Source organism: Lampris incognitus, chromosome 4, assembly GCF_029633865.1.
Source record: "Lampris incognitus isolate fLamInc1 chromosome 4, fLamInc1.hap2, whole genome shotgun sequence".
NCBI classification, from domain to species: domain Eukaryota; kingdom Metazoa; phylum Chordata; class Actinopteri; order Lampriformes; family Lampridae; genus Lampris; species Lampris incognitus.
The window spans coordinates 16815684-16839273 of record NC_079214.1 but is presented as its reverse complement, the minus strand read 5'-3'; the positions used below and the strand labels follow the sequence as shown (position 1 = coordinate 16839273).

At 41.1% G+C, this 23590-nt stretch overlaps 1 protein-coding gene across 1 annotated transcript in view; it reads left to right on the top strand.

Moving 5' to 3' along the window:
- The first annotated feature begins 430 nt into the window (after positions 1-430).
- Positions 431-23590, top strand: part of dna2 (DNA replication helicase/nuclease 2) — a 30830-nt gene continuing 7670 nt past the window's right edge. The window contains exons 1-15 of the mRNA XM_056279282.1: positions 431-695; positions 5737-5793; positions 6005-7058; positions 7218-7329; positions 8188-8337; positions 8566-8749; positions 9978-10126; positions 10613-10735; positions 11049-11292; positions 14095-14212; positions 14597-14753; positions 15123-15314; positions 17057-17293; positions 19014-19127; positions 22176-22285. Coding sequence (XP_056135257.1) covers positions 666-695; positions 5737-5793; positions 6005-7058; positions 7218-7329; positions 8188-8337; positions 8566-8749; positions 9978-10126; positions 10613-10735; positions 11049-11292; positions 14095-14212; positions 14597-14753; positions 15123-15314; positions 17057-17293; positions 19014-19127; positions 22176-22285 — 3031 coding nt within the window. The 5' untranslated portion in view covers positions 431-665. The remainder of the gene's footprint in view (positions 696-5736; positions 5794-6004; positions 7059-7217; positions 7330-8187; positions 8338-8565; positions 8750-9977; positions 10127-10612; positions 10736-11048; positions 11293-14094; positions 14213-14596; positions 14754-15122; positions 15315-17056; positions 17294-19013; positions 19128-22175; positions 22286-23590) is intronic.

Genomic DNA, 23590 nt, shown 5'->3' with positions numbered 1-23590 from the left:
AAAGTAGCGACATACCTGTTGTGCATACATACTTGCATCCAATGTCCTGTTTGTTCTTCCATTTATTTCTTCTGTTTTTCTTTTTTTATGTCTGTGAGATGTCCGCAAGTACTAGAAGCTGCTGTGAACCGGGGTCAAATTCCTTGTGTGCATAGGCACACTTGGCCAATAAAGTTGATCAGAGAATTAGATTAAAACCCACCCACACTCCATACCAGGTGGTGGCGATAATGTGTCATTTCAGTGTTTACCAACCGCTAATAAATTAAAAAGAAGACGCTCGAGCGCCATTGGAGCAGAAGGAGGAAATTCGAAAACGTCATTTCCGTTGTGCAAAAACACGAAAGACATTTGGCGCCATGGACCTTTGGTCGAACTCTATGGAGCGAAGACTTTCATAACAAAACGTCGCCTTGGGGAAAAGTTCCACTGTTGGCAACGGATCTCCATGCTGTGGAAATGTCGGTTTGGATGTTTTCACCTGTCAAACAGAACAAAGAGAATTTAATCTGATTGCCGTTTGACCCGAGTTATAAACCATTAGCTACCTGTCATTTATCGGCATATGTGGAACCAACGGACGACAGCTGATAGGAAAAACTGGCGGAGTAAAGCCCAATTAGCCAAGGCATCTGGTGCTTGTTCCGCTAGTGTCCAAAATAACCATGCTCAAGACCAAATCGAATAAAACCACGGTAAGTTTAAGTTTTAATCGTTTTCAGGGGTAATATATTTATTATAGCACCCCTGTGGCGCAACTGTCAAAGCCGACAACTATCGCAACCGACGCGTAACTGACGCGACAGTGTTCTTGGTTCATTTGGTTAGCGCGAGTGTCTTTAGTCATCCTAATTCCCTGTCACTTTGCAGTCGATCTCTCGGATGAAGACGTAAATTCAAGGGTTGGAGAAATCAGTTCTAGCCCCGTTTGTGATCCGTCGTTTCGTAACCTGTTACTTTGAGATGGGGTCATATTAACGTCGTGTGGTTCGCGAACGAAGCGTTGTTTTCGTTTTTTTGAACGAATATTTTGGGTGAACGAACCGAACTGAATCACGTCCTGAAACGATCCGTTCATTCTCAGTCATTTGCGAGCGAACGTGCAGGGACACGCTCCGAGTGATTCAAGTCATTCGTTCGCAGGAGGAATAGGGTATGTTCAAGACAGCAAATACACAGCTAATTCGGGTTGCTAACATTTAGCCGCAATGGCCTGTTCAGGGTGTCTCCCCGCCTGCCGCCCAATGACTGCTGGGATAGGCTTCAGCATCCCCACGACCCTAGCTAAGGATAAGCGGTTTGGATAATGGATGGATGGATGGATTCAGCAACGCTGGTCTTGGACTGCGATCTAGATGTGACATAATCCATCCATCCATCCATCCATCCATTATCCAAGCCGCTTATCCGAATTCGGGTCGCGGGATGTTGCAGCCTATCCCAGCAGTCATTGGGCGGCAGGCGGGGAGACACCCTGGACAGGCCGCCAGGCCATCACAGGGCCGACGTCACAGGATCACATAAATGTATCATAGACGCACATGAGGAATAAATCGAATATGACCTCGTATGCTGCACTTCTTCGCTGTACGCTACGGTAACGTAAGTGCAGTAGACAGTGCAAAACGGCGCTTCTTCGAACTTCACTGTCTGTTACCGTAACGTACAACAAAAAGTTGCAGAAGACCAAGCCGTCTTCGAACTTGATCAAGATCAGCAGCACAGAGCGTCGAAATATGGGATTTAAACAGGCGCGCGGGAAGATGTTTTAAGTAGGGGGGCTGACAACTAAAACGAACAGTATTGTGGCGAGTCGGCGTGGAAGAATGAGTCGAGAGCCAGAGATCTCTTTTTAATCGCAACTCCCATGCCCCCCCCCCATACACCGCACGACCCCGGGAGTGCTCATCCATTCACAACGGCCAGAACTGACAACGTAACGAGCCACCCCCATGTCGCAAGTGGCGACATCAGTCACGGGCACGGTCCTACAGTCTATAATAATTATGCCTAAAGACATTGTTACTAAATTTGAACGTGAAAATAAATCTTTTAAGTTACATGACGGATCTTACAATTGCACTTGGTAAATTTCACATACATGAAGAAAGGTTCTCTAGGTCCCTCCCAAACCTTGGTGCATTTCTGGTTGAGTTCGATATCAATCAATCAATCAATCAAGTTGCATTTTATATAGCGCTTTTCAATATGTATAGGGCTCCGGTGTGGGTTCTATTTCTGCTCGGGTACAATATCGACTCGGGGTCCTCCGACTACATATGACGTCACGGATTATGTTGCTAGCTAGCGTTGTTTAACGTTAGCTTTATAGTTATTTAGCTGTGTGTGTTTTTTTTTTTTACAATCCACGTTGACATAGAGTTGGTTAGTAAAGGTGCGAGCCGAGCTGCATATAAGGAGCGAGGCCGCAGGGACGAGCGAACGCGGCAATTTGCTGTTTCCCGCTGGTCCTAAACTGAACCCAAGCTCCTACCCAATCATAATGCGTGAAGCAATGATGTCATCTGTAGTCACAGGACCCCGAGGAGGGCCGAGGCGTTATTATTTTTCCCACCTGGATTCCGGGAAGACCCGCCCCTACTCTATCTCTGATTGGCTAACCATCCCCACCCTTAACCAACCTTATCAACGGAGGCAACGAGTACTAGCCAATCAGAGGCAAAGTTCCCGGATGCGGGTCGGGAAAAAAACAAGGCGGGCGGCGAGTAGCTCAAGTACCGACGCCAGTAGTTGACGTCACGCAATAGTCGAAACCTAAATACCGCCATTTTGGCAGGAAAGCGGGCCTGCTGGCTAGCAGCAAGTCTCTTCGCCTGCAGTATTTATGCAGTGAATATGGTGGACAGCTGATGTGCGCCGGGATGCCAGAACAGTCGCGGACAAGTAAAAGGGAGCGCATTTTATCTGATTCCCGAAGCTCCCGAAAGACGATATTATTGGATTACAGCCATAAAACGTGCTAGAAGCGAACAGAGGAAAACTGAGCAATGGCACCCCACAAGCAACGGATTCCGCTTGTGAAGTGACCACTTCACATCAGGTACAGAATACAGCACTTCCATCCATCCATTATCCCAACCGCTTATCCTGCTATTTATTTAACAGGTTTTTATTACGGTTTCTGACAATTTTATTACACTAAAAGGCAAGTTCGACCTATGCGTTATGGCGTGGATTTTGCGGGGCTAACAAAGGCTAAAATAAAAGAACTAAGCCTGTTGCTCTCTAAAACGTGACTGGACATTTTCTGTTTACTTATGTTTTAGGGGAAAAGAGTGATGGCCCTCTGTCACCCGACTACGTCCCATCCATTTAAAACGCTTTGCTGAACAAAGCGTTTTACAGTAACTGCTGTTTATCATAAAGATTTATAATAAAGGTATAATTTAATGTATGAGGTGGTGCCTTTCGAAATTCATTCGCACAGTGATAATGTAGTTAAGTTTTGGTAAATCGAAGATACAGACTAGCTAACGATACATACACGTTATGACACCGATTACATTACACTGACCACTGCTTATGCTATCTTTACCTAACATGAAGTGATACTTGCTTTCAGTGACGAGAAAGCAGTTTTTAGTCGCTAGACTCCAAAGCTCAATATTTGTCACGAATCCAGATTTCGGCCATTTGTACCCCTCCGGGCTTTTGTAGGCTTTCAAAGACTCTCCAGAGTAGGACGAGGGTAGGTTGATCAGGTAATTGTAGATGTCTGGAAGGTCTGGAACGTTGCCCGTTCCGGCTGTTTCAGTACTCGTGAAAAGCAACCCGGGGGCATTATAAGTTAATGTTTAATCTGTCAAGTTTCGCAATAGAGCGTTCAATGTCTTTGGAATTAAAATGTGCAGTGAACTCTGATGGCTTGAAATCGACGCTGGCGCCATCAATTTTTGCTCAGTGCACACGCTTTTCTTCCTGCCAAAATGGCCGTTTAAACAAAACTATTCACATGACGTCCGGAGACACACTGGCCCTTATGACGAATAAACAAGTGAACGCACACTGTCATATTATAAGGAACTATTTTCTGTAGCCCCTGATTAAGTTTCATTGTCTTTATTTAGGTTATTGTTTGTTTATCATGTTTAGATAGATACTTTGTACTTGTTAATTGTTTACTTTGCATATTTCATTGATTATCTGCCTTTTTCCATTTCCATTTGTAGAAATTTGAATTATATAAGAATGTATGTTTCACTTAGCTGAGAAAAAGTTCGTTGTGACCTCCAAACTTAGAAACTATACAATGTCTTGAACATATGTATTTGATTTTCTCGTTTTTTATGTCCCCTGCTATATTGTTTATAATAGTTTTATATATATATATATATATATATATATATATATATATATATATGATGTTCTCTTTGTAATGTTTTGAATTGGATTTAAATAAAGTTTTGTTAAGAAAACGGTGCTACAGTTAATTAGTCAGTAAACAGTCTCCTACTTAGTCTGAGTCGAACCCCCAAAACACAAGAATAACCACAACGTGAACAGCATATCATTAAAACACAATTTTAAATCTAACATTAACAGTCCCATCAGCCATTGCGCCCCCCAGCCCCAGCGCAGAACCGCCGACAGTCAGAGCGACCACCTCCCCCGGTCGGCACAGTATGACGCCATTGTTTTGTTTGTAAATTGCGCGTGTGGCAGATGGAATGTACAGTTTAAATTAAAGATATGTTTTTGTTTTGTTTTTACATTTGTACGTTAGGAAAAGTTAGGCATACTGTTGGATCTAAGATGCTATACAACCACCTGCCACTACTGGGGGGCTGTACCCACCACTAGGGGGCGTTGCAGCCCCTCCAGCCCCCCACTTCCCGGGCTAATGGATTTAAACATCCGTTTTATCCGGGCTAAACAATTTACCCCAGCCGTAAAAGAGAGAGAGACCTTTGAAAACACTAGTATACCCTTAAAGATGCCTTATTTGAAAACAGGTAAAAAAAGATGGGGTCTCAAATGGAGCTAGGATTCACCGAGACTATGGCAATGTTAAGACTGACCGCTCAAGTCTGATTTTTGGCATATCCAGATTAGAATCCTCCTACTTTTATCAACTCTGGACAGCATAAATAAATGAATAAAATGCAGAATTTATTTTTTTGCAAATCAGATTTAAACCACATTCATGGATGGTTTGAAATGTAATTCAAATTGAATTTTTAGATATATGTGTCTCAGTCTGGCTGCTCAGATCAGATTTCAAACTGTCCTTTATGCAACTCTCGCAACCAACCGCAGCTGTCACTGCATAGTGATGTTCTGTGACAGTGAAACGAAACATGGCTGCATGTACCAACCTCCTCCATCTTTGATGCTTTCTGGTACATGAAGGAATTGTGCTCTGTGACCAGACATTGCCAAAGCGTGAAGAGCAAGAGGAAGCCTCTCCATTGCTTTACAGCCTGCAGCTTGCTTTTTGCCCCTGGTCAAGCTGCATGAAACCTGGGGGTCATTCAAAGAAGTTCTGGCAGTGGACTCATGAGCACCTCCATATGAAATGTACTAATATAAATAAACGTACCTCGACCAATGCTCAACGGATGTTTCTGAGAATATACATCCTTTTTTTTTCAATCTAGAAATGAATGAGGAACAAAATGTACTACCATCCTTAAATGATGGACCACAGTGTCTCCTTTTAAGGTGATTGAAGTACAAGTCCCATTTAAATGTCTCTGGGTGGTTTCTGTCTTCAAGGTGAAATCAACAGGACAGGGAAACATCGCCTTCTTTTTCTCTCCTCAGAAACAGAAGGTAGGAGGGGCAGAAATTTTTGTTCTTTAGTTCTTTATCTCTTTTGTCTTAATTTTTCTTGTGCTTGTTTTTTGTTCATCTTTGCACATTTGACCTTATTCTCTTATTTTGTGAGTGTTTTCGGTCTTGTTACATTTGAGTGTATGTTTTTCCTTTATTGTTTCTGAGTTTATTTGAAAAAATCCTCAGATTTGTACTTAATTTCTTTCAGGCCTCAACACCTTCCAACAAATCACCAACAACTGCTACCAGACTCACTTCTACTGTGCATCAGATTAAAGATGGTATTAACTCCCCCATCCTCTCCACCTCCAGTAGAAGCATCCTTCAGGAGCTTGAGAACCTTGCCCCCTCCTCCCCGGGTCTTCTGCAAGCTATTCCTGAGACTCCACATAGTCAGCTCCGACCCACTTTCACTTCTACCTCTGGAGACCCAGGCCAGCCCTTCCCACAGCATCACAAACGGATATCAAATCTCTTCAGGGTAGGCCAGCTGTCCCCTCTCTGCCGAAGTCCCCGCTCCAGAGGGTTGGGTCTGCGGACTGTAATGTTAGGGGAGGGGAAAAAAGAGGGATTTTCTTCAGTTAGGAGACTCCTCAGTCCACCTGAAGTATCCCACAATGCTAAGAGGCCCAGAACTACTGAAACAGACGTAACAAAATCTATGATTGGCTCCAAACCTAAAGGCCCAAAATTAGAAAGGCCTGCCATTGGTCCCCGGAGCAAACTTTGCTCACCCAAAGGCCACTTCCAATCAGTTGCGCAGCCTGGGAAGTTAAAAAGTCAGGGGTTAAAAGTGAATCTCTTGGGGGTGGATCAAGTGGGGCTTATTGGCAGCAGAAAGGAAGGGACGTCTCTGAAGCCTTTGCCTGTAAGAGGAGTATCCATCCAAACTTTCAAGGGCTCAAAACTACACCAGGAAGAGAAAGCTGAAGATGAAGACAAGTGTACATTTACTGTCCTAACGGAGCAGAGAGTTGCTGAGGCCAAAGTCACTGTAGCGGCCCACAGCCCAACACACACTTTGGGCACTGCATGCGATATAGATATACACGCTGTTAAAGGTGATGCATGTAAAGCTTTTTCACACACACTTGATGCTCATGTGCTCAAACATGATACACACACTATCACAGTCACAACACAGGAGATAGCTGTCGAGGGAGAATCTGGCGTGGACAAAGAAGTGGATGAAGGAATGGCCATGAAATCATCGGTGCTAGACAAAACTGCTGTGCCATTACCGGGTCAAGAGGGAGCACAAGGTATGGAAGTGTAGAAACTTAAGACCTTGTAGATCATAAACCATGTTATGTTTTTTATTGTATTTTGTTGTCATTATAATTACATTTCCTACTTAAACTGTGTTTTAATTCCTTGCCGATATGTTTTTGTTTTTTTATGTCACCATGAAAAAGTTGCAGGCCTAACATCATTGCAGAGTCCCATTGAGGTGATAGTTGAGGACAATTGGTTTGATGAACAGATAGATCTGGATGCTGACCTTGTCAGGGGAGAGAAATTAAATCCACCACCGTAAGTAACGCATGAACACAGGCTGGGATAATGAAAGGTTTAGTTTGATTCTATGAGGTGGTTTATCTTTCTTCAGTAAATTTGCTTTGCAAATGTTTAGTTGAAAGTCTTGATGCATGCTCAATAGTCCAGGTAAGAAAATCAAAGAAGGTTGAATCAGTTCATCTGGATACGTTTATTGACAGATAACGTTTCGTTTCGTCACTCAACTAAGTTCATCACTCAACTAAATGACATCATCAGTCTGAGTGAAGATGTCACTTAGTTGAGTGATAAAATGTGTCTGTCAATAAACATTGTATCCAGATGAACTGATTCAACCTTCTTTGATTTAGTAGAAAGAGTCTGATTAAAATTAAGATGTAGAGGATGGCATCAAACAATCATCATGTGGTGGATTCAATTTGTTTGTTGGTCAGTAGTTTTGGTAGACTAGATCAAACTGCAGTTTGAATTGCAGGCTGCTGACCTACCAGGTTTCCCACCAGTATATTGTTCTTTTCAAATTGGGACCAGAGAAGAGTATGTTACTGAATCATCTGGTCTCTATGGGGGGGTGATGATAGCAAGATAGTGGAAGAATTGAGGTCATGACTCAAAGGTCACTGGTTCAAATTCCTTAACCGACAATCTGGGAAATGCAGGAGACAAAACTTCTGCGCATTCATTGTACTTCATAAAAAGATTATTCTGATTTTTGAAAAAAAAAAGACCTTTGGCTATTTTAAACATAAATTTCACTGAGAAGTTAGATGTTTTGCTTGCATAATTTCTTTATGGTTATCTATGTGGTTTATTAATAACTCAGTTACCTATTGGGCTTTGCATTTATTTTGTGTTTCCTCTCTCCCCCTATAGTAAGGTACCAGACCATGTGATCCTGTCTGGGGGCCTAAACAACCGTTATTGGGTTTTGGATGTGAAAGAGGCCCCTGATCAAAAAATACTGACCATCTCCAGTTCTAAAACGCTGCAGCCCACTGAGACATGTCTGCTGAAAGATGAATGGTTAGTGTATAGCTTTCTTTGTTTACTCCATTTCCCTGTTCCTCTTCTTATTTATTTATCTATCCACTCCATTGTCTGCTTGGCTCTGCCAACCCCAATAAATATGCACTGCATCTATGCCTGTCTCTGTCTGTCTCATGGCTGTTTTCACTGTACTTGTGTGTCATATCTTTCTGTAATTTTCTGGTGCTTGTATCTGACCATGTGTATAATAACACGTGTTTGCAGGGAAACTAGTCCGGTGTCCATAGGCGACATAGTGCATTTGGAAGGCCGATGTGATGCTGGCTGCTGGTTGGTGAACAAGGAGCAGGGCCTCCTGGTTTTATTTCCTGATTTGCTGATATCAGGGACAAACATTTCCAGTGCCATCCGCTGCATGAGGCGTGCTGTGTTGGGAGACATGTTCAAGGTTAATTTACCGCAGAGAAATTAATTCTTTTTTTTCTCTATTTTTACACCGGCGATCCTTTCTCCATTGACTGTATTTTGTATCAATTATTGCTCTCTTATTAACATTTGGCAACTAGTTAAATTTTTAAAAAAAATGCTCGCAACAACAACTTCAAGCACTGATCAAGAACCGTGTGAAAGATCTGGTGTCACTGTCCAGATGTGATGGTACTTGCTGGAATCAAATTAGAATATGACCTTGGGTTATTTAGTTTCAATCAATCAAGTTACATTTTATATAGTGCTTTCAAGAAAGAAGAGGAGTTTTCTGACTTTGAGAGGTATTAGATGTCACTGTCGAGAATTTTCAGTGCACAAAAAGGAAGCTCCCCTAATAATCCCCATCTAGTGGCAAGAGGCTATAATACCAGTTGTCCTCTCTTTTATTCTATAGAATTAAAAACATTGAAAATACAACACACATATACCAAACAAATAGGGAAATAAAACATTTTACAAACCCATCGAACTCTACAGAATCAAAGATTAACAACACAGGTTGACAAAAACAGAAAATGGTGAGGTGACCTGTAGGCCTTGGCATGGCTTCCAGCCTACAGACCCCCCCCCCCACCAAATCAAAGAAATCGAACAAAAAATACACATAAACCACGCATAGTATACCGTTTAACTAAAATCCAACATTACCCTCCCTCCTTCCCCAATCACAACAAAAGCGCTTCCCTCTACAAATCTACCAACAAACTCTTCTTCTCTTAACACAACCATACAACATATTAACATCTCTTTCCATTATACTCCTAAAAATATTCCACACCTCAACTTTCCTTTTTTCATAATGGGCTATGTTCCTCCTTAGCTTGACAGCAAACCTTGCATGGTTTAAAACATAATTTAATAAATTAACATTACATCCGTTCACTTTGCCAGCCACCACGAACAACCAAAGTCTCTCCATTAATCAGTTGTTAATGGTATTAAAGAGCTGTTAGAAAAAAGACTATTTTGCCGTTCAAAAATGCATTTGTTGGCACAAAATAGAAGACCAACTCATAGCTGTAGAATCGCAGTTAAAGATCGAAAATATTTATTTAGTTTTTTCAATTTACTGCTATAAGTTTTGACAATGTTTTCTTCTTTTCCAATTGGTCTCTCAACTCTTCTTCCTTACTGTCCCCTTCTCTTTACCCTTCCTCTTTCTTTTCTGTCCTATTCCCTCTATTCAGAGTTTTGACGGCGGTTCAAAACAGATGCTGAATGGTACCATGGTTCATGAAGTTTTCCAGAAGGCTGCTATGGCTAAGGACTTCTCTGAGGAGACACTTTCTCACCTGGCTGACCAAGTCCTACTCAGCCCACAGCACCTGGGTGATATGTAAGCAGCTAGGCCTCTCCGCATCTTCATTCTGCTGTATGATGGCTGGTTTAGCATGCTTGTCAGCTGTAGTCCTGATGGTGTCGCAGCAAAAAGTAGAACATGGGCTACAGTATGGCAAGATTTAGTGACTGTATGTCTGCCCATTTAAGTTCGGCCGTGCATAATTTTCTTGAAAAAAAAGCAATGTGCTAACTCTTCTGGATGTGTGTGTGTGTGTGGGGGGGGGGGCTACTGGCACCTGGTTTGTTGTGATCTGAAGTCACTCTCAGTATGTCTTGATGGATCTCTGAGGTTTTGTATGACTGTATATACATAATTTAGTCTTTATTATTTTCATTTGCCCCTTAAAAATGTACAGTGTTGAAGAAATGGCATGTTTAAATGCACAACAATTTTCTAGTGTTTGGTTGACTTGTACCTGTTTGATATCTTTGTCTTACTGTATGCTTTTGTGTGTTTTTTTGTGTTGATTTCACTTTCTAGGTACAGTTTGGGCGTGAAACAGGAAGAGATGAAACAGGAGCTGCATAGTTATCTGCCATCACTCAAAGACTGGGCAAACAAATACCTCGATCCTTCAAAACCAAAACCAATCAACCTAAAACTGTATGTAGACACATACATACCACTAAACAGTTAAAACATTCCTAAACTATACGGCACAAACCTGCTAAATTTCATCCGAGGATCTGTAAAGTCTGTTGATTTTTATTTTCAAGAAATTTAACAGTATTATGTACAGCCAAATCAACACATCGCCTTGATTTGAAGCAAAATGCATTCAAATTTACAATGGGTTTTTATACTATGTATAAAACCACAGTGTTACCATGTACTGTTAATGAGTGTTAACTGATGAAATTCTCTTTCTGCTCTCTTTATACCCTTTCTCCTCCTTCCCCTGGTGCTCCCTCCCCAGCAAAAGAGGAGCTCTTGGCAGGGGGCAGGACTCTTCAGCACCTGTCGTCACCTTAACAGAGTTAGCAGATATCGAGGAGAATGTGTGGGCTCCACGGTTTGGCTTGAAGGGGAAGATAGATGTGACAGCGCGTGTCAAAATCCAGAGAGCACGCAATGATAGTCGCAGAACACCACAGGAAATGATTATGCCCCTGGAACTGAAAACTGGAAGGGAGACAAACTCAGTTGAGCATCGAAGCCAAGTACGTATATCTACACGCTTATTTCAGATTGGAATTTTGACATACCAAGTCTTGGTCATGTAGTTTGATGGTTCTCAGTGTTGTCTGCAGGGAGTCCTCAGTACTGTTGGCTTTCTATTCTTCCAGGAAGTCAATCATGTTCGGTTGCTGTTCCAGGTGTAAAACCTCCCTGATGAGATGGCTAGAATACAGGACAGGTGAATGTAAATAGCTACCTAGCAGAATAGAAAACCAGCAGTATTACAGGATTGAGAGCCAATGATGATGACAGATCTTAACTCTCATACATTAAATTGTAAACTGTAGCTGGGCAGTTAGACACAAGTGCAAATACATATTGACATAGATCAGGAAAGTAAACATGCACAGGCTACACTTAAAATTTAGACATCCAGAGAAACTGTATAACACCATACATAAGAACATACATGCGTACACATGCAAACCAACCAATGGATAATGTCAGACTACAGTTAATGACAAAGGTTTTTGGTGGGTGGTTGGGTAATTCTGTACACTGAGTTTTGAGAGGCATGTTGAAGGTGACTCTGTCCTCACAAATGCAACCCCCCCCCCTTTCTTGTTATCTGCCTCTGTCAATATTATTAAAGTGGCCATATCATGCTCGTTCCAGCTCTATATTTTTATCTGGAGCTTTAAATGAGTCACAGTTCAAAAAAATCTTTATTTATCTTAAACTGGCCCTTTATGCAGCCCCTCAGTTCATCCTCTGTATGAAACAAGCCGTTTTAGCTGTCTATTTAGGACCTGCTGCCCTAAAAGCCCACTGCTTTCTTCTGACTGGCCAACTTCCGGAAGCCTCCCAAGGGGAAGCAGTCATTGCTCAGTGCTTTTAGCACTGCCTCAGCCTCAGGGGGAAACGGAGCTCGATGGGGAAACAGAATTCGATGCGACACCAGTGTAGGAGGTTCTGTAAGCAAACTATAACCCTACTAAGTAACATAGTTTCTCACTCTTGATTGGAAATGGCTAAATCCTTCCGTACAAATTTGAGTCCGAATACGATCCGAAATATGAGAGCAGACAGCATAAACATCCGCAGCAACAAAGATTCAGATCTTTCAATCACAAGCCGTATATAAAGGTGTTTTTATATATATGTCCCTATTAATCGGATTACATATGGGAAATGCGATAAAATGCCAACTGAATTGGAAAACGTCTGCTGTCAGGAAATAAGGTTACATAGCTAGTAAAATGCTATTCTGCAGTCGCCAAACGACTGTATAGCGTCTCCCTGCATCGCTGGTTATTTGTATGCTGGAGTATATTAAATGCCTATAATACTAATCAAGTAGACTGTTTTGCGAGAATGTGTACATACATTTACCAAGAAGACCGTAGACAGGCTTTTGTCTGGGAATATCTTTAATTAAGCATAACTGCTTTTGGTATTATAGAAATTATAGTTGATTCCTTATTACTTGAAAAGTGTTTGTGGGATGGTGACATTTATGCTCGGTGGTGTGAAAATGACACTCTGATTTTGCGTGGATATGGTTGAAATAAAGGCATGTAATTTGACTGCTTGTTGCACAGCTGTATTGTTTTGAGCAAATCGCTGTTAGCTCCCTAAATAACTTTAGCTTCATTCTATATGCCCATTGTCTGCACTGAAATCGTATTCACAAGCCATTTGGTCCGACAAACATTTCAAGTGATATAATGTTGCTTACAGCTTCCGCTTCTGACTCTCAACACGGCCCTTTACAGATGGAACGGCCCCATCTTTTAACATTAGCCTAGCTGAAAACCTGGCGTGAACAAAGACATTGGCATATGGATGTTGTTGGCCCAAAAAAAAAAAGGAACTGTATCCAATGTTGTCTGGTGCTTTCTTCTTTAGGAAAGGTGAACAAATCGAAAATCGAGCATTGAACTGTGCCTGGTTCAGAACACAGTCCTTGGTAAAATGAAGGGGACATAAAAGGTTGGGGTTGTACGGCTGAGGAATAGTGGTAAAAAGGAATTTTACCCCACTGATTTTACCCCATTTGGTTTTCTTTTGGGAGTCCATACAATTTGCCTTCGCACCGAAGAAAACGACATCTTCTTGACATTGCCATACGTGCTAACCAAAGTCTTCCTGGTGTTGCACCAAAATCTGTGACCCGTCCTCTCTACTGAACTTTGTTTGAGGGCGGGCCAAACTACCATTATGGCATTATGAAAATGTGTTCCATAGTGATGTAGAGAAGTAATGGAAGAAAACGATTGACTACAAACAGGGCGTTTCAGGCAGTGTTTTCTGTCGGAGAGAACTCCCCTTTGGCGTAGACTTTGGGCTTTGTAACTGCAGACGTTGTACATGCACCTCCCAGCTATGTAACACACTAAAGGAAAGGGAAAAACCCAAAAGGCATATGACCTCTTTAATAATGCTATATTAATACATTGATGGTACTACATTTCATTAGTAACACATTTTCCATCCAAGTCTCCAAGTGCAGCACACTTAAAGTAGATAAAAAGTAAAACACCCCAGACCAGATTACCCCAATAGGCATTTCGAGTGGAGTTGGCTGTGCAAGAAGGAAGGAGAGGCCTTCTTGTACAAGACAGTGTTTTAAACCCCACTGTAAAAGAGGCCAGGGTCTGTGGTGCCTGAAGAATCCGGTAGAAAATTTCCCCCAGAGAAGATTTGCAGTTTTACAGAATGCCTGATCCTCCATGTTGTGGAGTTTTTGGATTAGGAAGGAGTTGGCGGTTGTCTGAGGTTTCCATATTTTTGTTTGTTTGTTTCTGTGTGGGTGTGTGGGTGTGCGCGCTTGTGCAATATAGGTAATACTATACACACTGATGAGCGTGGCGAGGCATGTGGATGCTGAAGCTGGCTTTCTGCTTTACCTAAAGACGGGCAACCTTTACCCAGTAGTGGCTGACCACATGGACCGCAGAGGTATACATTATACGTACACCAAGACACAGGCTGGTCCCTGTAGTTTTTACCTGCAAGGATAGCGAAAGACAGACATGCATGTACACACTCTTGAGTGTTTTGCTTACCATTAAGAAAATGGTTTTCTTTAAATATTTGCCAGAATTGGTTGATTTTAACTGGGTAGTACATTGTGCTCTGGGTGCCATACTTCTCTCTTGCCTTGATTGAAAGACAGTACCGATAAATTAAACTTTTGTTACCTCAGCTAGAGCTCAATAAATCATGACTCCAGGTAATTATACAAAACGATGTTTTGGAACCAAAAATTAGCAATTTCTTCCCTACATTCAGGTAATTGATGGCTCTCTCTCTACCCAGTATATCTCTCTGTATTTGCCTTAGAGTTATTGAAGATTAGGAATACCCTGGCCCATCATCTCGGCAACAGAGTGGAGAAAGTGGCAGGGGAGAGCCGTCTGTCCAGTCTTCCTGACATCCTGACCAACAGACAAACTTGCCAGTACTGTCCACAGAGAAGAAATTGTGCCTTATATGGGAGGTACTAACTACAGACCAACTGATCTGCTGAAACTCTCCTAAACACTGTCTACTTTTCTAGAACTTGAAAAACTCCTGTAAAATGAGCAGACACATAATCGGTAAAACTGCAATGATAGAGGAAAATTACAAAGTTTTACCTTCCTCTCAGAATCCACCAGTAGTTGCCATCCTATAGATGCAATTGATTGGGTTATATAAATTTTTTACAGTAACCAGAATCTGTATAGGGACTGGTTGGAAGCCAAAACGCTTAATTCTCTGTTCTATTCATGTTCACCAATAGTCCTCACGTCTCCCTCTGTCTGATCATGTGTTTTCTCGCTTCCTTCTGTCTCTACATTTGTCGATCTCTCCCTCCCTCCCTCAGAGTGGTGGAGAATGGTTCTCGAGACATCTCCCATGATGCTGTGCGTGACTTCCTTCAAGAGGAGACCAGTCACCTGACTGCAACACACTTAAACTACTTCTCCCATTGGCTATTGCTCTGCTGTCTTGAGGCGGTTACCATGGAGACCAAAAGTGGCCGCAGGCATGTCTGGCTGCAGACTAGTGAAGAGAGGTAAAAGGGAAGGACTTGCTTACAGGGATACCAGTTTCCCTCAAACTTAGTTTTTGGCTTTTCATCTTTGCTCAAGACACTAGGGTTGACAAAAATATCTTTTTTTTTTCTCTCTATGTATCGATTCGGAATGTTTATGATGTCAATCTGCAGTATGCCACACATTCTATACCAGCCTGACTGATGTCACACTGAAAGTGGCAAAGTTGCTGAGTGATTTGTGATTTCTTTGTCAGAAGAATTTTGGCGTTACACTGTTAACACTGTTAAGCCTACTGTTACGGGTATCTCATAACAGAAACATGGGTGTTTTGTATCTCTGTTTGACTCTTGTTAGGTTCAGGTTGTGAAACGTTATAGACTTAGGCCAATAGCTGATGGAATCTGGAACTGGAGTTGGTCCCCGCACACTGCACTGTGGCTGCCCAATGCACCTAGTGTATAGGAAGGGTCAAATGCAGAGGACAAACTTCATGAGTACTAAGAAATGTCAATAAATAAGTTATAAATAAATATAAATCTTATCAGTCTCAAATCTTAAATTTATCGGAGCTAGTATGCTGTTTCTGCGTTTCTGTTTCACAGCGCTTTGTCGGGTGTTCTCTTGGATTCGGAGCCTGTTATGAGCATTTATGCAGGTCTATATATCCATGATAATAAAAAAATGTCGCAAGCTTTTAATGTCACAAGAAGTGCATAGATAGGACCTCTTTCAACTAAATCCCTCGGGATTACAAACATGCATCAAATACACCAAAACTTTTGGAAAAATTTTTTTATTAACAAATAACAACACAAAGAACAATACTGTAGAACAACAGAATCCTTAACAATTAATGCCTTTAATTAAATCGAAAGACACGTGTAGCACCGCTACGCCGTCCATCTCAGCTGAGAATGGAGAAATAAATGGCCGGTTGAGTTCTTCCTGAGTCATGACAACACACCCATAGACGGTAGATAGTAGCAGGTGGTTTTGCTGCTTCCTGTAGCCGTCTGTAGCCTGGTTGCCATTCAAATGACTTGCTTGCAAAAGTTTTCGCTTCCCTGAGTGAGATTAGACTTGCTGTTCAGAGTGTTATCAGCCGCATTATTCTGCAGTTTACATACAAGGGAACCAAAGCTGGTTTGTCAAAATGACTTAGAAAAGCACCCAAATGGAAATGGGCAGGGAGGGGAAAGAGACGCATCTCTCTCGCTCTCCCAAATACAATGTACCATACTTTTTTCATACTCACCATTGCTATTTCTCTATTTTTAAATGGATGAAGTTTTTATATAGAAAGGAAACGGCTTTATAATTCAGTAGACATACTTTTTTGGTTTTAGGTGATAGAAATTACTCAGTCAATGGGTTTTTTTTTCCATCTTGTGGAATTTTGTGCTTTTAATTTTCTCACAGTGGTATTGAAAATGGTATCAAATATCAAAATTTTTACTAGCCTTATGTCGAAGTTCAACACTTTGGCATTGTGACAGTATTGTCAGACACTAGCCTCTCAGTGTCCATAATAAATCACACTGTTACAAAAAAACGTTTTTTTTTATAAAGAAACCTGACCCATCCGAGTCGAGGGTCAAAGGATAGGGGCTGCCGCACATTGTCATTTACTTGTTTTGAAGAATGTAAATTGAATGTAAATCCCTCAGATAGTTAACGATGAGTTGGAGATAATCAAATGAACGTTCCTTGGCTTTCTTAACTTTCAGTTTAATTTACAGACTATAACTTTTTTTGCCAGGGAGAAGAGTGGGGGCTGTCTGGGAAATCTACAGCTCACGGGCAAGGTGATTGCCCAGCCTGAGGGTATTTTCCTACATCACTTTGAGCGAAGAGGCGTTGCCTTACAGCATGGTGTTAGCGGTTTAGCTGATGGGGACCGAATCGTCATGAGTGACCAGGAAGGCCGTCTAGTTGGTTTGGCCACGGGCTACCTGTGCCGGGTCAGCGGGTCATCGGTCACTTGCACGCTGGACAGGTGAAGATTCACACACACACACAGACCGACAGTTACCTGTTTTAATGGCAAGGTGTATAAATCTGTTTGCTCACCGGATGATTTTTCAGTCTGACTGTTTCTAGTATTAAAAATGCCCCATTCCAATTCTAATGGCTGTCTTTTTGCATTGTCACCACATACAAGTTGACATACTTGGTTTAAAGTTTAGAACATGGAAACGCATCCATGTGTATTATATTTTATTTGAAAATTGTTCGACATTACAATTATTTTGCCTGTTTCATTTCAATACTTAAACGGCAGGGATTTCACTCGTCAAAATGAGCACCGGTTTTTAAACTATATTCTGTCAAGATAAATACCCAATTGAGCTATTAATGCATTGCATATATTAGTATGTCTGTTAGGAAATGACTGACACCATAATTAACATTTTAACAACTATAATACTATTTTTAAACAATTTAAACTTCAGAGAGACATGGTCAAACTTGAATAGCAAAATTGAAAAAGTGAAAGTATTACCTGAAAAACAAAACGGAAAACACATATTGCTAATCTAACAAACGTAACAAGGCCTATAAAACGTGAAAAGTAAAAAAACTGAAAATAAATATTGAAACAGTCCCAAACAACGACCGGAACTTAAAAACTACTAGAATGACTGTGGACGGTCATTTTGACCGCCACGGTTTTTGAACTCTATATTCTGTCAAGATAAATACCAAATTGGGATATTAGTGCATTATGTTAGTATGTCTGTTAAGAAACTGAAAAACCAAAATTAAACATTTTAACAACCTTTAATATTATTTTTCAAACCATTTAAAATGACGGCTGTCCAACGGCTGTAAACACTGCAATGCCTCGGTGGTAGTCATGGTGTGTCTGAAACGGCGTCTGTAACCAGACATAATCAAAAATCAAATTTAGACTATTTCTCTGCACTGGAGAATGCTAGTTTTTTTTTCTAGGACAGAGCAATGAATTTTGCGAAAGAAATGATGCGATGAAAACGCATCATAAGTGGTGACATGACGCACATAATCGCACACAAATTACAAGATGGTCATTTTGATTGCTCATGGTCGTTTTAGGTAGCTCTTATCTAAACTTTTTTGTGTAATTGATCTAAAACTCATTTTAAATGCAAATATATGCAATTTAGGGAGAATTCAGGGAGCGGCAGGTCTGTATCTTTTTTTTTCTTCACAAAGTCATTAAACTTTGAAAATCCAAAACGGTCATAATGACCATCTTGGTTGTTCTAAGTAAAAGTCATGTCTTGTTTAACATAATGTCTCAAAAAAGCCAAAATGAGAATGGAAAACACAATGTAGCAAATCTGAAAATACTATACATGCAAATACCAGATTTTGGCTAAGTACAACAGAACTAAACATCAGGTCGTTTAATGTATTAGTTAACTGGAATTACTGAAGAGACCACGTTTTAAGATACCACATGGTATCAAACAAAGTACCAGTCACTTAGAATGCAAAGAGAGCACTTCCTGGTTTGCCATGTCAAAATCTTTCAGTTCAAACTAAGATGACTAACAAAGAAATTAGTTGTTGTCATAAAACAATTTTGTTTCAAGCTGGATTTTTGTCTTTATCATTTTATCATAACTGCTTGTGTCTCATGTAATATTTCTGTAACTGTGTTGTAATCTGAAGTGTGCTTGGTGAATATAGCATCTGAAATTTCCATTCTGCGCTTTTTTTTTTTTTTGTAGGGACCTGACTAAGTTCAGTAGTGTATTGTTTCGGCTGGACCATGATGAGGGGGTGGTCGGTTTCAGTACTCACCTCACAAACCTCTCCAAGCTAATGGAAAGCTGTCACAACGGGTATGTATGGTAGCATATAATAATAAACTGATAATTTCATAACAAAAACAGGTATGTAAGGATTGGTTTAGTGGCAAATTACAGTAAATGTGTAATTCGTCTCAGCGACATTTCTTAATGACAAGGGAAGTGTTGTACCTTGATCCAATGCACATTGAAGTTGTTAAAGGTCAACAAAACACCCCAGTTTACATAGACCATGACCCCATCTGAGATTAAAAAAATGCCAGAATCTGGGGGAAAATGATGGGATGGGCTACAGGTATCAAACCATGCCCTGCAGTTTTTTGTTTTTTTACTTTTGGGAATAACTCAGTCTACTCTGGACAACTCTTGAGTCAACAGCAACCATGGAAGGAGGGGAGAGTGATAATTCAATAAATTAACTATATATAAATTATAATTACAATTTCATTTAGCAGACGCTTTTATCCAAAGCGATGCGCATCTGAGAGCTGATACAACATAAGTAAGGATCTAAGCAGGAGAGAACAACATGAGTAAGTGCCATAAAGCTACGTTCAAGTCTGATAGGACATACTGGGTGCCAATAGGTAGTGCAAAGAGGCAACGCATAGAGTGCAGAGAAGCAGGGTTTTTTTTTTTCTTTAGTCAATCAAGTGCAGAGGTGTTTGTCAAAGAGCTGGGTCTTCAGTCTTTTCTTGAAGATTGAGAGGTACTCTGCCAATTGAATGGAGTTTGGTAACTCGTTCCACCATCACAGAACTACAGAAAAAAAGTCTAGCTAGCGACTTAGGACCCTGTTATGGTAGTACCAGGTGCCTTTCATTGACGGAGCGTAGTGAGCGGGAGAGAGTGTAGACCTGAATTAGGGAGTTCAGGTAGGCAGGAGCTGTTTTAGTTGCAATTTTGTAAGTGAGTGTCAATGTATTAGATTTGATGTGAACAGTGACTAAGAGCTGGTGAAGGGATATGAACAGTGGGGTGACATGTGCTCTTTTGGGCCGGTTGAAGACCAGATGTGCCGCTGCCTTCTGGATTAACTGCAGAGGTTTGAACATACATACGGGGAGGCTTGCCAGTAAGGAGTTGTGTAGTCAATGTGTGATATTACGAGATCCTGTACTAGGAGTTGTGCTGCATGCTCAGACAGGTAGGGTCTGATCTTCCTGATGTTGTAAAGGGCAAATTGACACGACTGAGCAAGTGAGGCCATGTGAACCTTAAAGGTTAGTTGGTCATCAATCATGACACCCAAGTTTCGTGCAGACTTTTTGGGCATGAGTTGGGTTGATTCAAACTGGATACTGATTTGTTGTTGTAAAGACTGGACTGGCTTGGATGACAAGGAGCTTGGTCTCAGAGAGGTTAAGTTGAAGTTGGCGTTCTTTCATCCATGCCGATATATTGAGATCTGAGCCGAGACTCTGTAGTCTTCCGGTGGTAATGGCAGGAAGAGCTGGGTATCGTCAGCATAGCAATGGTATGAGAAACCATGGGAGCAGATGACGGCACCAAATGAGGTGGTGTATATGGAGAAGAGAAGGGGACCCTTGAGGAACCCCTGTGGATAAGCCGTGCTGTTTGGACACATCTCCCCTCCAAGATTCTCAAAAATAGTATCTCCCTGAGGGGTAGGACATGAACCAACGGAGGGCAGTTCCTGAGATACCAAGCTCAAGTAGTGGAGAGGAGGATTTGGTGGTTAACTGTGTAGAAGGCAGCTGACAGATCTAGCAGCAATAGAGCTGAGGACTGACCAGCAGCCCTTTATATATATATATATATATATATATATATATATATATATATATATATATATATATATCCAGTGAGTCAAGTAAATTCCTTATGAGACAGTACAAGCCTGTTTCATGCCATAAGCAGTCATCAGCTGTCAATAAATTTATTTATCTCCCCGTGTACACTGTCAAATTCAATACAGATTGTAGACAGCGGCTCAGTTAAGTCATCAAAAAAGTTTGCATTGTATTTAGGTGGCCTATAGATATTAAAAATATAACTTGAGGAGAGGAATTCAACTGAAGAGCCACATATTCAAAAGGAGCAAAATTTCCATTAGATATCTTCTTGCATTGGAGCAAATCATTAAACAAAATGGCAACTCCACCTCCTTTCTTAATGCTGTCTGGTTTCACTCATAAAAGAAACTGTGTACTCAAACAAAAATTATGTTTAAAAAAAAACCCAATATCAAATTGGAACTACTGAAAAATACAAAAATATGCAACTTTGGTCTCTCTCTTTGGATAAGTATCTGCTCTCTCTCTCTTTCAAGACGTCTCTCGCTCAAACACTGCTCTCTTCAACGGGAGAACTTGAAATTTTTTTTTTTTATGTATAGTAGAAGGAGGAAGGGCGTAGCTGGGGGGTTGTGACTTGTATCATATCACATAGTCAAGCCTATGGCAATCCATGGTTGTAATAACACAGTTTTAACCACAGAAGCAGTACTTGGCTGAAATTCACTGCTTTGCATATGGATCATGTAGATTGAGCTAAAATGTCACTAAGCACCAGGGTTGATGTCTCTGACTTGAGTGTGTCCAAGTACATCAGTATTCATTTTAAAGTACAAAACATGTATGGCAGTCACCAATCTGGCTTGTTCACTCTTTGGATTTTTGTATATTTTTTGTTCTGTTATTATATATCCATCTCACACACACAGCGTAGCTCGTTCTAGAGGCAATACATTATTGTTTGAGACAGTAGGAGGCATTGTATAATGCAAACTGTCACCATCTTAAGCATCTCCTTGTATACATTTTCTTGTTTGTGTAAAGAAGAGGTGAGTGAAAACCATGATTTTTCTTATTACTGACATTAAGCTCTTAAGCAGCCTTATTCTGCAAGTTAAAGGTACAAAGATGCGATCATTTTGTAAAATAGTGAGGATGCATCTGGTCAGATGCATATGTTATACTGCCTTGGAGAAACCCTGGCCTTGTGACCCCAATAATATATTTAAATTGTATGAAAAGTAACAACTGATCTGTCATTGTTTAATTGTTTGCCTCCAGCTCCAACTCTTTCTCTGTACCCATATGTCTCTTTTTTATCAAGTGATCGTTTAAGGGAGCTGGTTGTTGACCTCCGTCCCCCAGAATTCATTTCCAACCTCAGTTCTGTCCTGCCCAGAGATGCCAAGGATACTGTTGCTAACATACTCAAAGGTTAGAGCTTCTGTTCTTCTACTCAGACACGATGAGAGGCCGAGGAGGAGGCTGATATATTCAGTTAATCGAATGAATTCTGACGTCTCAGAAACGTATTGTGTTCCTTAAACTACTCTGCTATATTTAGCTCTCTTCTACCAAAAGTGGTGACGATAGTGTGGCCAGTAGGGATGGGTGATGTGTCAAACATTTCCCATCGGCTACTACTACCCCTTCAGTTGGAGATTGCAGATGTATTTTGAGGAAAGGGCGGGTGAGCACTGGAAAAAAAAAAACTGGTTAATTTCTCTGATTTGAGATTATTCAAATGTGGTAGAGGGTCCAACAATTTCTTTGGATTTATTTGTTGTCTATTTTTTCATTGTGGGAAAAGGTTATTATGTGTATGATTTCCTAAAATTTTATTTATTTATTTATTTATTTTATTGGCCTAACAAATATTTATTCTGCTTTTAAAATCTGCCTTTAGCTTATTCTCTGACATCCATGGTCTCTTCATTGCTTTCCTGTGCACACTGCTGAATGATGGTCCTATGCAGGGCTCGAAATTAACTTTTTTCCTCGGTGTCCCACAACTGTCCCGAATTCTACTTTGTATTGTCCCGGATATAACCAACAGTGTCCCAAATTTTAATTCTTGTCGTCGCCCCCTCAATTATGCAGGATACATATAATTTGATCCTTTTTTGTCACTTAATCATCACATCATGGACTCTGGTCCACCACATAAGTTTAAAATACTTATTCTTTTATTAAACATATGAATATTAGTTTCGGGAGTCGGCAGTATTGGGGCTTGCATCAGGGGGCTGTTTATTCAACCACCTCAGCATTTCTTTCTTCTTTTTTAAAAAAAAAATTATTTCTGATTTTCCCCTTTTTCTCCCAATTTAGTGGCCAATCGATCCCTATTTTAATTCAAACACCCACCCTCGTACTGTATGCGTTCGCCAACTGCATCTCTCCGGCCGGCAGTCTCGAAGGAGTCGCCTCACCACCTTCATGACGAGGCGACTCCAGGCCGAACCACTGCTTTTTCCAACACACAGAGACGCAGTCATGTGGCAAACACAAGCTGACTCCGCCTCCCTCCCGAAGACAGCATTGCCAATTATCGCTGCTTCATCGAGTCCGGCCATAGTCGGATCTGACGAGACCGAGGCGCGAACCCCGGTCCCCAGTGGGCAACTGCATCGACACAAAGCCGATGCTTAGACCGCTACACCACCGCGGACTTCTTCTTTTAACTGTCGTTGATGATGGTCTATCGCTCTGGCTCTATGAATGTTGCATTGGCGCGAG